Below are 13,893 nucleotides of genomic sequence, written 5' to 3'. Positions count from 1 at the left end.
TTTCGGTTGCGTATAGATACATGCGCAGGATGCAGGGCTTAGGCGGGAAAATTGACTTATCGGCCTCTCTCTCCCTCGAAAATCCATTCCGGAACTATAATGGGATTTCCAGCTACATATATATAGGCTGTGCGCGCCGGCATATCAGGCCGAGGTGCACGATGAGGCTCGAGCTGATGCTGTCCGGCATCATCAGGAGGGAGAGCGACGATACGGCTCAAGATTTCGATTTTGGACAAGCCTCCGAGAGAGTATCGATCTCGAGAGTGCGGAAGCGTGTTGTTGATGAGATTTTGCAATTGCACAGCGGGGCTGTAAAAATTTCACGCCAGTCGAGCTCGCGCACGGGGTCGAAATTGATGTCAGAATAGCTGAGAGAGAGAGATAGAGAGAGCCGCAAATAGAGGTGGTATGCGTATGTGTGTAAAAGCGAGCAAACAAAACAGAGCCGGAAAAGTAGAATAGCTCGAGACCGAAAGAGAGACAAAGGGCCGAGAGAGAGAGAGAGAGAGAGAGAGAGAGAGAGAGAGAGAGAGAGAGAGAGAGAGCCGTCCAACTTTTAGTCTCTGCCGTATACCTATAGCTACAAAGAAACACGCAGGGCATTATGTATGCGAAAAGCACGCAGGTGAAAATAAAAGGCTAAACTATACACGATGCGACGTAAACAAGAACGAGAGAGAGAGAGAGAGAGAGAGAGGCTGCAGACACACGTAACGCGATGAATGATTGAGCGGCGAAAGCAGGCGCAACTGGGACCTATGAAAAATTGAGGCTATACTCTCGAGCGCAGGTATGCGTATAGGTATACAAGGATGAAGCGGAAACGAGTATACGTATACGTGTTGCTGTTGGTAAGAGAGAGATCGAGGGAGTCCCAGAAAGAGCGAGAAAAAAAAACTGCAGCGAAAACGTATCGCTTATGCGCATAGAGTTTCGAGGTTATCGCGGCCTCTCCCCTTCTCGGAATTACAGCAGAGGGCGATCGCTCGTTACACACACACACACACACACACACACACACAGAGAGAGACACACACTGTACATGGCTTGTATATAGTGCATCGGCTCTCCGCGCGTGCGAACGAAAACAAACAACACACACAGGGGGGCGGGTCATCGTCGCATCGCGCTCGATGGAGGGCAGCCATAAGAAATCGCGCTTATACTTGGTAGGGGGAAGAAAAAACAGAGAGTGAGAGATATGATGTGTATATGGGTATAGCGTAGAGATGCTTGAACTTACTGAGGAGGCCATCCCTGGCGAGTCCGCGTCAACGTCGTCGCTGCTGCTGAGAGAGATATCTATAACGTGCAGGGTTGGCTGGCTGGCGCGCGGCTCGCGCAGCTCTCATCCGCCGAGCATCGCAGCACCAGTATACGTATACTTTGTCGCACACACGTCTATGTAACTACTGCTGCTGCTGCTGCTGCTGCTGCTACTGAGAGAGAGAGAGAGAGAGAGAGAGAGAGAGAGAGAGAGGTGCGGTGCGCCCCCGCGAATGCCGCCGCCGCCGCCGCTGCTGACTTTCCCCGCGCGCACAGCTGCTCCGATAGCTTATATTACTACTACAGAGGCCGATGAAACAACAAACATACACACAGCCCCTCCTGCGCTGTGTAGAACAGGCCTTAGGTCAGGACGACGACGACGATGTCGGGCAGAAGGAGGAGGAAGAAGAGACGACGTGCGAGTCTGCGTTACGTAGCGAGCGAGCGAGAGAGAGAGAGATTCTGCGTGGGCGAGATGGTATCCACCCTTCTCTCTCTCTCCCTTTCTCTGCTGCTGCTGCTTGCGCACACGGACACACACGGACACACAGACGCCGCCGCGGGGGATGACGACGGCCTGGCCGTTCTCTGAATAGCACAGCCTTGCGGAGACTTCTTCTTGAGTCCTGTTCTTGCACTCTCTCTCTCTCTCTCTCTCTCTCTCTCTCTTGGCTTCTCACACGCGCGCGCACGAGTCCGATCCTGCGTTGCGAGCGACGACGGAGGTTATACCTCTCGCTGATGTGCGGCGAAACGTATGTACGTACGAAAGCTGTCGTCGTGTATGTGTGCTAGAGCGAGCGAGCGCGCGGGAGGAGCTCCGCAGACTCCTGGAGGCGCTCCCACGGCGGACTGAGGAGGCAGGTTGTGGCGCTGCTGGAGCTAGCGCCGCCAGATCGACTATACTCGCGCGCGGCGCAAAGGGGGATGATGACGACGCGCCGACGAGAGGAGAGGGGCTGCTGCTGCTGGAAGCCAGCGAGGAGAACTGGGATATAATTTCTCTCTCTCTCTCTCTCTCTCTCTCGCGCGCGCGCGCGCACGCGCGCAATTGACTCTGTCTGATGTGTTCGTAGCGCGCAACGTGCTCGAGTTTTGGCCTACCGAAGGATCTGCTGCCTGCCTCGGCCCTCGAGAGAGAGAGAGAGAGAGAGAGAGAGAGAGGAGTTCACCCGCGAGGGCTTTCGGGCATCACGCGAACTGCCGGGGGCCACCGCGAGGGAACACACCCTGAAAACCGGAGTGAGAGGGCAGCGGTCCTCTCGTAGCCATGGATACTGTGGCAGCGAACGGGCCCAGCCCCGGCTGTAGCGCGCACTGCGACTCCCCTCCGCCCCCGCGCAGCCGAAAATGTCAATATCCTCTCTCTCTCTCTCTCTCTCGCACTGCTGGTGCTTCCACATTTTCCCACTCCCAGCTCAATGTTTTTCCCTATACACATTGCGCGGGGAAAGAGCGAGTATGCACAGTAGCTCTGGATCTCTGTGTTACGTATACTCTCTGTGTCTCTCCGCAGCCACCCCTCGAGGCGCTTGGCATTCCGCCCTCTCTCTCTCTCTCAGGCATACCGCGCGAGCAGCGAGAATTATGCGCCGCGGTGTGTATACATCACGCGCGCGCTGATGTTTCCTCTCTCTCTTATTCGATGATTACGTACAGGTCGCTCCCTCTCGCTCGCACGGATTCGAGCGCGCGCATATCGTCGCTCTCGCCGATGCACACTCGGGGGGTCGCGCAGCAGCAGCTGACGAGCCTCTTTTTCCGCGCGCGGAGGCGAATATTCGAGGCTGCGAGAGAGAGAGAGAGAGAGAGAGAGAGAGAGAGAGAGAGAGAGAGAGACGCGGCCGAGTGTACATATAGGAATAATACAACGTATACGCGGCTTCGAAGAGAGGGAGGCTATGTAACCATGGCGATCGCCGGTCGATACGGGACTTGCGCACTGGGGGCATATCCCGGTGAGCGTAAAGGTGTGGAGCTTGCTAAAAAAAGAGGGGGAAGACGGGGACGCACACGGCTGCGGGGCGAAATTAAGAAAGCTCCGTGCGCGCACGCCGGGCATGATATTTGCCCAAGTGAAGCTAGGCCGCCGAGCGAGAGAGAGAGAGAGAGAGAGAGAGAGAGAGAGAGAGAGAGAAAGAGAGAACGGTTTATACGAGCGAACGGTGCCGCGAGTGGAAAATAATGCAAGCTTGGCCTGTATACGAGAGAGGGAGAGAGAGGGACGACCGGCGAAATCGCCCGGACATCAGCCGCACCCCACCAGGCGAACTCGAACGACCTCTGCAGCGCAAGAACCGAACTACCCGCGGCGGGAGGAGCAACGGCAATCGGCCCGTTAACGCCCTTACGGCTTCAACCCTTTCAGCGGCCTCGCCTTTTCTCTCTCTCTCTCTCTCTCTCTCTCTCGCTCTCTCCTTGCGCCGGATGGATAACTGGGTGCCCGCCGCTGCAGCTGCAGCACTGGTATAGTAGCTGGTAGTACTTCCGCGCGCGCCACTTTTCCTCGAAGCTCTTTTTTTCCTCTCTCTCTCTCTCTCGCGCGCGCTCTCTCTTTCTTTCCCGCATTGTGTACTGGCTCGCCGTTGTTGTTGTTTGTTGGCTCGGGGGCTGCGACGCTGCGTTCTTTCGGCTCCTTTATCCCTTATCGGCTTTTAGGGTTATTGTGGATCAGGGGAGAGAATTTTGATGACGCTGAGCTGTAGCGTAGGCGCACCGGAATTTACGACTGTTTTCTTTTCCTCTGCGCTCTTTGCTACCTACTGCGCGCACACCCCAAAGATTTCTCAATGGCTGTACAGCAGAATAGGTCTTTTTCTTCCTATTCGGACTGCATGTACCAGTTGCGAGAGCAACTGTACGCTGTGTGAATTTTCATGGAGTTCGCGAATCAGGGGGATCGATCGAAAGTCGATGAGGGAATATTTATGGGGCGGAATAGAGAGATTCACCTTAATTACATCGGATGCATTATTCAAGGGGACATACGAGAACTTATGAAAATCGAACCGCAATTGTATGCGACTGCAACGCGATGTTTATAGTCTCTTATTGTATACCGGACAATTTTGATTGGTTATTGTCGCTGTGTATTCTATAGTAATACACACAAGTGGGCCTCTATCGGCTTGAAAAATCAACTAGAAATATTTGCTCGAAACTCCGATGGCAAAACGTGTAAAATTCAGGCTCTATTGTAACTTCGGAAGTAAGTAGGTCAAACTGTGTTGCAGCGCACCGCGCCGTCTGATGCTGCTGCCGCTGCTATACGGCTGCGGAACAACGGGCCAGCGTCTCAAATTCTGCAATTTTCACGTTATTCTGCGATGCTATTGAAATCACGTTAAACATTATTACGGCGACGAAGACGGTTGGGTTACTTGGTAAAGCGATTTTTCAATTTTTAAAGATTCGAACGCAGAGCACTTCTAAAGCTTAAACTCGCGGTGTCGTACCAAACTCAGACATTTCTACTTAAACGCCGCGTGTGATCGCTCCCTAACGAAAATATAGAGTTCGCCGTTTGGATCAATTAACGAGCATTACGGGAGAAAAAAACAAGCTCTCCATTACGTGAAAAATTAAGCGATACAGCTATGCATCGAATCCGATCAAAGAATAAAGTTAGCCCCAATCTATACCAGTCTCCCATCAACAATACATTCCCCGCGGCAATATAGCCCTGTACAGGCCTTATTCAATCAAACATCATCTCTCAGCTCAGCTCTCCCCCCATATATACACACACACATACACACACACACACACACACACACACACACACAAGCGTATAAAAGCCGGCAGGAAAATCGAAGCCGCACTAATTCGCGGAAATTGCAATAATTAACGAGGCCGTGCCTCTCTTTCGATTCGCGGCCGCAGCTCTGTATACTGCCGACGTTTAAGAATTGATGAGCCGGCGTCGGTGCTCAGAAATTTTCGGGCCGCCGCCGCCGTCGCCTGATGCCTTATTTATCGCGACTCGCCCCCTCGGCTCTTCTCATCTCTAATAGAGGCCGAAACTCTTCTTGCTTGCGTGCGCGCGCGCGTGTGTGTGTGTGTGTGTGTGTTTACACGTGCATACGCTCGAGAGAGAGAGAGAGAGAGAGAGAATGAATCTATGGCTTTTTACGCGCCGGGGAGCGTGTTTTCAGGCTGTTTCCCTGTTATACACGAGTGCCTATAGAGCTATATATATATATATATATATATATATATAGAGAGAGAGAGAGAGAGAGAGAGAGAGAGAGAGAGAGAGAGACGAAGGGGGGGATCGCGCGTGTTTTTCGCCCGAGAGGCTCTTCGCCAAGATACATGCGGTTATTGTCGGGGAATTAATTCGCTGCGACTTGGCTTTGTCATTCGAGCTGATTTCCCTTTTTATATTTCCTCGTCTCATATCTGATGCAATTACACATAATGTTAAAAGGAGATATCAAGAGCGAAGGGGCCGCGCGAGTTCGCACACGCGGATGTGCGAAGTAAAAGTTTAATTGAACTTTCCGCGAGACTAACCTCTGGCGCGTTTGCGCACCTATTATAGATAATCCGGAGCGTCTTTTGTTTACAGCGCGTGTAATTTATTCCCGCATTCAATTTGGGGGTGTAAGTATGTTTACGCTCGGCTCGGAAGCATGAAAAATATGCCGCGGAGCGGAAACTGGTGTTGTGTATAATTTATACAACGCGGAGTGGCGACTAATACACGATGAGAGGTAAAACATCGTAAACTGTAAATTCCTGGCATATAGCTCGCGGGAGTTTAACTATATCCGTGTGTACCTCTATATATGTATACGGGGCGCAACCGACTTTCTCAGATGTATATTCAGTAGTCCATTAAAATTGCAAATTTTCTTCATTAATCGGCTTTTCTCCTTCGCTCGTGCAAATGAATTACGTTTACGGCGTTATGAGAAATATTTTGGGGGACGGCGAGAGAGCAGCCTGCGCGACACTTTTGCATCGAGAGAACAAAAAAGTGAGGTTATTCGATATATAGCGATCGAGGCCGGGAAACGGAAACATCTGGTTTTTGCTCAATTTCTCGATATCTCGCTTTGTCTGCGTTTGAAGGTACTTATGAAGATTACGCCGAGACAAGGGCAAGTATGCTTGTTTCAACGTTTGCTGATTCGATTGCAACTAATGGGAGAGGGCTATACTTATATATATATTATATTTATATAGCTTACGACCGTCATCGCTAACTCAGGCCCTTATTACTTTTAGTAGCACTTTTCAAAGGAAATCAAACAGGTTAGTTGTTTACCTGCTATATGTCCCTCGGGTCGTTCATCCTCCACCGGCGACTTCCGACGTTGTACTGGCGAGTGTCGGTCGACAAAATGACAACTGATGCGAGCTCCACCAACTCAACTGGATTTCTCCGATCCTGATGCGGGGTAGGCACTTATGGGGGCCGTATGGGCGCCGCCGCGCCTATATACTCCGAAAACTATAGCTGTGACGCGAGTGAGCGGGAAAAAGAAAAACCGTTACTTCCGTTTCCGTCAAAGAATTTAGTTCCGTTTTTCGCCACCTCGTATTCGAATGCGAATTTAATTTTACGATGAGTCAGAAAATTTGTTTTTCAGAAGTTGGTATCACCGAGCTGCGTGGGTTTATTAATAATTACAAAATATGTACCTATGTTTGATTACGAACGGTGGCGAGTGCCTGATTATTTATTATAAATATTTGATCGAATAAAATAACACAAAAAACTACAGTCGTTGGGCATAAAAAACTATTTTCATTTATTAATTAGACGGGAATACATATCGTACAAAATATAGTTTGGCAGTAAATTCAAAGCTCGGCTCTCAAAGCCCACGAGCTCTTGCCTGGGCAGCGAGTTTAGCAGCATCAACATTGGCTGAATATGGATCGAAATTCGTCTTGCAAGCAGTGTTTCCACTGACCCAAGATCTTTCTAGTCGATCTGCAGCTCCTGCCTGCCGAGCATCTGCTCAAGTGGCCAAGAAGCAGCTCGCGCATAGTTCTGCACTGATGGGGCAGATTACATTGGTTCTGTAGACTGCTGCGTTGACAAGTGAGCACGTTGCTGCGATGACCTTATTACGCGATATCAACAAATCTTGCTCAACGGATCGAGCGATTCCGAGTTCTATAGTCTTTTGCTTTTTAATAGTAACGCTGGCACCGTGCACCGGCGTGGCCTGCTGTCAGCCCGATTGTCCGCTCTTGTCTGCATAGTGCATGTGTCCAGCAATCGTGTTTGCCTCTTAGAATCGCTGTTCTCTTCCGCCTTTGCGGAATCACTCGGTAAAGTGGCGTCCCGCGCTGGGCCCTTCTAGATTTCTTCTAGTTTGGTCCAGATCGCCCTTGAACTCGTACATTCTCTAATCTGCTCCACCTCGGATAGCTCTCCGATCGCTTGTATCCATTCCTTTAATCGTCTTCGTCGTCGTCTTTCAACTCTCGCTTCTCGATTGTTCCGTTCACATAACCCCGCGTGCCATTATCAATTAACAATTCGCGCATTTGGGACCTCCACTTATCATAATTACTATTATTGAGGATTGGGAATTACATGTTTCTCCTCTCGAGTTCATTTTTTCTTGTATGACTGTACGTTCGTTACTTCGTTCGAAGCATGTTGTACTTCCAAAGAATAGATCCTTCATTTTCGACGCTTTAGTGCCGGCCTAACAAGTTGTTAACAAGTTGTTTTAATAAAAAAAATACATGCTTATTTTTATGTAAGACAACTTGTTTGATGCTTTTGTTTCTCCTTCTTGAATAATAAGTATCGACTTCAAGCTAATTATGGGTACTACTAGGAAAGCTTGGGCGATTATGTTGATGGCTTGGCGTTGACGACCGATCGGCGTCGGTTCACGCGGCGGTCGTGGTTGCGTGATTCGTGAATAAGCGTCCATAGCAGCCGTTACGCGACTGTGCTGCCCTCCGTGGCGTCACTAAAAAAGGTTGCATATCCGTGTTCGATCGACGGTCGGTATAACTTCAATAAGCCGCGGTTTAAATGTGATTATTGAGTTGTTGATGCAAAAGCCATGACGCGAATATAACGTAACAATTATTAGAATTCCAATAGAATACTATAACTTTACCAACCTCCATAATAAGGACATTGAAAGGTATAAGATTTTCGCATCTAATAATCACGTCGCTCGTTAATTTAGGTAAACAAAAGTAATTGCCGTCAACGCAAGATTTTATTATAGTTTTATTACGACGAATATTACGCAAATTAGCGAGCATAGATAATATTATATAGATAGTGACAAAGAATTGAGACAAGCATGGCTTGGAATCGGTAACTTGTCAAAGAAGAAAAAAAAAGCTATATATAGGTATCGAAAAACGAACGTTCGAGTTTCGCGCACTTAACCTATAATAAAAAGTCAAAATGATCAAAATAAGAGCGATACTGAGCTCAAAGCCGGCTATTCGGTTTTGTCAATTACGACACCTTTCGCAACTGGCTGCAAGACAAAATGAAAATACAGATGAAAGAATGCAGGCATGGCAAATTCATTCCTATGGAAGCCTGCATGAACTTAAGCTGTCAACCGTGAAAATGCCAGTGTTGTCAAGGCCATCAGATATTTTGATTAAAGTTGAAGCAGCCAGTGTCAATCCAATTGACGTGGCTATGATCGGTAAAATGTTAATCGACTATGTAAACAAACACGAGTAAAGTGGATCAATACTATAACGTTCTTCTAATTATTTTAGGTGGCTATGGATCCAAAGTCATCAATCTTATGCGCAAAGCAAAAAGTTGTCAAGGCAGACCATACAGCGACATTGAATTTCCTTTGGTCATGGGAAGAGATTTTTCTGGAACTGTTGTTTCCAAGGGACACGGGGTGGACGAACTCAAAATAGGAGACAAAGTTTGGGGTGTTGTCCCTGTAGAACAACAAGGATGTCATGCTGATTATGTTATAGTTGACAGTTGTTTGGTAGGAAATCAATTTTTTTAATTAACTTACCTTGAGTACATGATAACAAATTGTTTTTACTTTAAACAAAATTTGTATAGGTAAGTCTACGACCAAAAAATTTATCTTACATTGAAGCAGCAAGCATTTTATATGCTGGATTAACAGCTTGGTCTGCCTTATGGTATACTGGAGGATTATGCTACAAAACAGCTTTTGCAACACAAATGAACAAACGAGTATTAGTTCTTGGTGGCTCAGGAGGTGTGGGAACATTAGCAATACAACTTCTAAAAGCATGGAACATGCAAGTAAGACACTGGCAATTTAAATTGAATCTGTATTACTCCATTATCAAGCAAAGTATTTCTGCTATAATAGGTAGTGACAACATGCAACACTGATGCAACTGACATGTTGCAAGATTTGGGTGCTGATGTAGTTATAGATTACAAACAACAGGATGCCGATTCAAAAGTGATTGCAGAGGGACCGTATGTAGAGAAATCTATACTTGATTGATGGAATGATCCTTTTCATTGCTAATAAAACAAATATTTATTATAGATACAATATAATATTAGATTGCTGCAATCAGGGAGCTGTACTTGTAAAGTCAAAAGGCTACCCCCATTGCAATTACATAACTTTGAATTCTCCACTTTTGAAGAATGTAGATGAACATGGTCTAATTTTTGGAGCTGTGAAAAATCTTGGAGATCTATTAAAACATAACATACCAGTGAATGAGAAGAAAAGTTTGGTCAAATGGGGCTTTTTCGCTCCATCTCCAAGTGGGATTACTCATATTCAAGAGCTTGTTGAGCATAAAAAGGTAGAAATCAAATTTTCACATCATTAATAAAAATAAAAATGAAAAAAATGTATAGCTAATTAATTTTTTAGATAATTCCAGTTGTACAAGAAGTGTTTCCTTTTGAAGAGTTGCCCAAAGCATACGAAAGAGTAAGGGATGGTCATTTGAGAGGAAAAATAGTTGTTGACATGAGGTAAAATTTCAGATATTATTGACTTGAGTAATCTAAAGTTTTTTATTAGACATTGCTGTGATGATCCTTTTTGTACAATGAATTTAGTTATTTACAATAAATATTTAATTTATAATTTATCAAAATCATCTGAGCGCATGTAGGTGTAATTGGTCAGCGTTTATCGATAATGTACCGATTCCATAGCCAACTTTATTCCTAACTTCTAACCAATTAGTAATAGCAGTAAGTTCTGCCTTTCTAGCACCTTCCTGTAAAACTTCTTTTAAGTACTGAGGTTCGTTCATGTACTGTTCTATCCGTTTTCTGATTGGATTTAGATTTTCAATGATCACATCTGCTAGCATCAATTTGTATCTACAAAAAGTATAACAATATATTTTGCTTACATTTTATGATTTTTACAAAGAAAAAAATAATAAAAAGTGCAAACTTACTTTCCTGTATCTAATCCTTCAGCTTCTTTACAAATCTCTTCCGGCGTCTTACCAGTAATCATAGAATGAATATTCAACAAATTGGCTACACCAGGTCGTACTTCAGGTTCGTAAGTAATCTCCGACGTGAAATCCGTTATAGCTTTTTTGACTTTGTTAAGTAGTACGTCGGGCTCGTCCGTTAAGTCGATACGACTTTTAACGTCAGAACATGATTTGGACATTTTTTGGGTAGGATCTCGTAATGATTTGATTCGACCGGTATCCTCTGAAAAAACACTCGATAAAATGTCATTAAAATCAGCAACTTGACACAATGAAAATATTAATTTATGAAAAAAACCTACTGTTTACAATTGCAATAGGCATGGGAAAGGTCTCTCCATAAGTTGAATTGAATTTCTGTGCTAAATGCTCTGCCAATTGTATGTGTTGTAATTGATCCTCGCCGACTGGTACATGGGTTGCTCTATAAAATTGAAAAGACTAGTAAATACGGTAATACTTAACAATCAATAGAATTCAGAAGGCCGCTTACTTGTACAGTAAAATGTCAGCAGTCTGTAAAATTGGATAAATGTATAATCCTAAGGGAATATCTTTTAATTTTTCACTCTTCTCTTTATATTGAGGCTGATGAGCAAGTTTAGGCATTGTTGCGAGACAGGCAAAGATCCAGCTTAACTCAGCATGCATTGGTACTGTAGACTGTTGGAATAATATACTTTTATCCGGGTCAATACCACAAGCTAGTAAAGTGGCAGTGAGCTTTAAAATATTTTGCCTAAGTTCGTTTGGATCCTGCAATGTATTATTAATGAGTGACTTCTTTACAAGAAAACGGATATTTTTAAAGAAACATTCAGAAAACTCACATGAGGTAGAGTGATAGCGTGCATATCAACAATGCTCCAAATGACGTCTTCACCATCGTCTTGCAGTTTAATCCAATTTTGAATAGCACCAAAATAGTTGCCTATGTGTACTATTCCTGTAGGTTGAATACCAGAGAATATCCTTCTAGGGTAGGATTTTCTTTGTTTCTGAAAGATGCAAATTTTTATGATTTGTTGTTTATTTATCTTTTGTATACATTCATTTTTATTGCTTACCTCCTTTTTGCTGTACGTTCTTTTCAATACTAGAGTTTGGCTTTGGCTAGGAAACACTTTCAATTGATTCCAAGATAGTTTGCTTGATATTAGTAGTTTTTTGAACATTTTGAACAGACTATGACAATAAATCTTGAACTTCTAAAATAAAATCCTTTTAACGCGACGCATCACGTTTTACTGCTCAGCTTTTAGGTTAGAGAAATCAGCTGATGATGAACGCATAAGGCATTTAAAACTTCGCGCGAAATTATGAGTCGTCTGCTAGCGTGCATCCGTTTGAAAATTTTGTTCAACATCGTTCAATTAATATCAATTAATATAAACAAGCAAGCAAAATTCATCGAAATGAACTGTAGACATTTCTACGCAGATACTATATAAGAAATGGGTATTTTTGAACCTCGATAAAATTCACAACTCGACTTACATATAGCTGGTCGGCAATATTGTTTACATCGAAATACCCAAGTTCAAATACTCTATATTTGACTTTAACGTATGCCTTGTCCTTCAGAGACGGAGAAATTGTCTCAGTCTCCTTGTCGCGTCGTGCGCTATATAGTTTGTCTAAAGGCTTCGCAGTATAGTCATCTCGTCGTGAAATTCGCGATTTTGAGCGAAATAAATCAATCTCAGACGTGAACATTTCCGAATATCGCACTAAGCATGGAGTGCATGTCGAGTATTGTAAAAACAGTTAATATGACCAAGAATGCAGCGAAAAATGGTGTAGCAAGTAAAGCAATCGCCGAAATCAACAACGAAATCAGCGACTCCGATATGTAAGTATACTAATTTCTCCCAGATTCAAAGAACGTTTATTGATGCGATGACTTGTCAAACCCGATAATAAATCGATGAATTCAATTTTCTCGACAGCACGATGCACAACTCCAGCGTAACGTACGAAGCCATGGCCGACGTCGCTTTCATGCACGACGCGAAATTCAGTTCAACCGACTCGTCGATAATCTCAGCTCTTGTGCCCAAGATGGAAAATCTCGAGGTGTCGCAAAAAACGCAGCCGGACAAGTGCCTGGCCGGTTACGTCAAAGCTGTGATTCTGCCGAGTGGAACGGCCGTCGTTCAGCTGGCATCAGGAAGTCGGATCCTCGACGTCGGCACAGCTATTTTTCTGCGAAATCACAACAAAGAAGGAAGCTACAAGAAGTATGACGAGATCGGTGTTGTATCCGACATTTTCGGCTCGGTGCTCGAGCCCATGTACTCGCTGCAGCTGAAAGAAAGGGTCATCGGTGAGTCCTTGAAGATGGATGCCGAGGTGTTTTATTCGCACGAACATCCGAGCACAAAGTATATCAGCGTCGTGCTCGATGCTGCGAATCGTTACACTGTGGTGCAAGAGTGAAGACTTTTAAAATTATTATTATTTTTTATGTCATCAACAAAGTTGTTTGTAGATTTTATATTAAGCTTCTTTTAAATAACATGGTGTATTTATATGCTATCGTTAAAATTAGTTTGTTTATTCGTTCGAGTTATTTATTTTATTCGAGTTTTTTTTTTTAAATAGTGTGCATTTTAGATATTTTATCATGAGCTTGTACAAAGATTACAAGTGTATATTTGTTACGCGTTGTTTTTCCTTTCAAATAAATTTGTTTATTTTTTAAACTGGTCTTTTACTTTCAATAAATACAAAAAAACTTTTCCGTCGCGTTCCGTTTCAATGAAATTGCCGCTAAAACAAGTAAACTATTTTTTCCACTTGGCGCTAAATAAATTATTCCGCGCAATATCTATGCGTAAAAAACCATTCACTTCAGATTTATCTATTCTCACTGAAACAAATCGGTAACGCGATACTACAGCTCCTCAAGCTGACCGCGATTATACACCAATAAAACTTTACAATCGCGCAGTATACACGGAACGAGCAAAAAGCCTCTCGCGCAAAAAAGGCAATTCATATAACTCGAGAAAATGTAAGTGCCTCTTAATACTCCCCCTAAAACATTCCACACGCTCGCTCGGCGAGCGGAAAAAAACAATAGCTCCCGTTTAACGACAAAAACACGCACACTCGAACGATTTCCGCCTATCGGGCTATCCACCTCGCGTTACCATTATATTACGATCTGCTCGTAAGCACCGAGAAGGATGA

The 13,893-nt window shown here is 44.6% G+C and overlaps 4 protein-coding genes across 20 annotated transcripts in view; 2 read left to right on the top strand and 2 right to left on the bottom strand.

The window, feature by feature from the left end:
- The window catches only part of LOC100115302, a 70,020-nt gene extending 63,326 nt beyond the window's left edge, over positions 1-6,694 (bottom strand). For 7 of the 17 annotated variants that reach the window (XM_031928903.1, XM_031928909.1, XM_032599965.1 and 4 more), the window contains exon 1: positions 1,247-2,138. The gene's annotated coding sequence lies outside the window, so the exon portion shown is untranslated. Of the gene's footprint in view, positions 1-1,246; positions 2,170-6,544 lie in introns of those variants that run through there. The other 10 variants (XM_031928904.1, XM_008210416.3, XM_031928908.1 and 7 more) reach the window with 5 other exon arrangements.
- Positions 6,695-8,237: 1,543 nt separating this feature from the next.
- LOC100115336 (reticulon-4-interacting protein 1 homolog, mitochondrial) lies at positions 8,238-10,344 on the top strand. The gene is made up of 6 exons (XM_001600039.5): positions 8,238-8,921; positions 8,998-9,227; positions 9,308-9,517; positions 9,588-9,700; positions 9,774-10,041; positions 10,113-10,344. Exons 1-6 carry the CDS (start codon positions 8,669-8,671, stop codon positions 10,218-10,220), a joined length of 1,182 nt encoding a protein of 393 aa, XP_001600089.1. The 5' UTR covers positions 8,238-8,668; the 3' UTR covers positions 10,221-10,344.
- LOC100115373 (tryptophan--tRNA ligase, mitochondrial) lies at positions 10,235-13,696 on the bottom strand. The gene is made up of 6 exons (XM_001600062.6): positions 11,766-13,696; positions 11,529-11,696; positions 11,192-11,454; positions 11,001-11,122; positions 10,654-10,921; positions 10,235-10,573 (listed from the first exon to the last, which is right to left on the bottom strand). Exons 1-6 carry the CDS (start codon positions 11,871-11,873, stop codon positions 10,342-10,344), a joined length of 1,161 nt encoding a protein of 386 aa, XP_001600112.1. The 5' UTR covers positions 11,874-13,696; the 3' UTR covers positions 10,235-10,341.
- On the top strand, positions 12,324-13,403 carry LOC100680265. The gene is made up of 2 exons (XM_003426923.5): positions 12,324-12,550; positions 12,648-13,403. Exons 1-2 carry the CDS (start codon positions 12,435-12,437, stop codon positions 13,135-13,137), a joined length of 606 nt encoding a protein of 201 aa, XP_003426971.1. The 5' UTR covers positions 12,324-12,434; the 3' UTR covers positions 13,138-13,403.
- Positions 13,697-13,893: the final 197 nt, after the last annotated feature.

The sequence above is a fragment of the Nasonia vitripennis genome, chromosome 4 (genome assembly GCF_009193385.2).
Source record: "Nasonia vitripennis strain AsymCx chromosome 4, Nvit_psr_1.1, whole genome shotgun sequence".
NCBI classification, from domain to species: domain Eukaryota; kingdom Metazoa; phylum Arthropoda; class Insecta; order Hymenoptera; family Pteromalidae; genus Nasonia; species Nasonia vitripennis.
This window is presented reverse-complemented; position numbering and strand designations above follow the sequence as displayed.

Bases quoted from the DNA above. Each gene is read 5' to 3' on its own strand.
- LOC100115336 (XM_001600039.5), top strand. From the start codon at position 8,669: ATGATCAAAATAAGAGCGATACTGAGCTCAAAGCCGGCTATTCGGTTT. The intron at 8,922-8,997 runs GTAAAATGTTAA...TAATTATTTTAG, and splicing joins AATTGACGTGGCTATGATCG to GTGGCTATGGATCCAAAGTC. The intron at 9,228-9,307 runs GTAGGAAATCAA...AAATTTGTATAG, and splicing joins TTATAGTTGACAGTTGTTTG to GTAAGTCTACGACCAAAAAA.
- LOC100680265 (XM_003426923.5), top strand. From the start codon at position 12,435: ATGGAGTGCATGTCGAGTATTGTAAAAACAGTTAATATGACCAAGAAT. The intron at 12,551-12,647 runs GTAAGTATACTA...TTTTCTCGACAG, and splicing joins GAAATCAGCGACTCCGATAT to CACGATGCACAACTCCAGCG.
- LOC100115373 (XM_001600062.6), bottom strand. From the start codon at position 11,873: ATGTTCAAAAAACTACTAATATCAAGCAAACTATCTTGGAATCAATTG. The intron at 11,455-11,528 runs GTGAGTTTTCTG...AATACATTGCAG, and splicing joins ACGCTATCACTCTACCTCAT to GATCCAAACGAACTTAGGCA. The intron at 10,574-10,653 runs GTAAGTTTGCAC...TACTTTTTGTAG, and splicing joins GAAGGATTAGATACAGGAAA to ATACAAATTGATGCTAGCAG.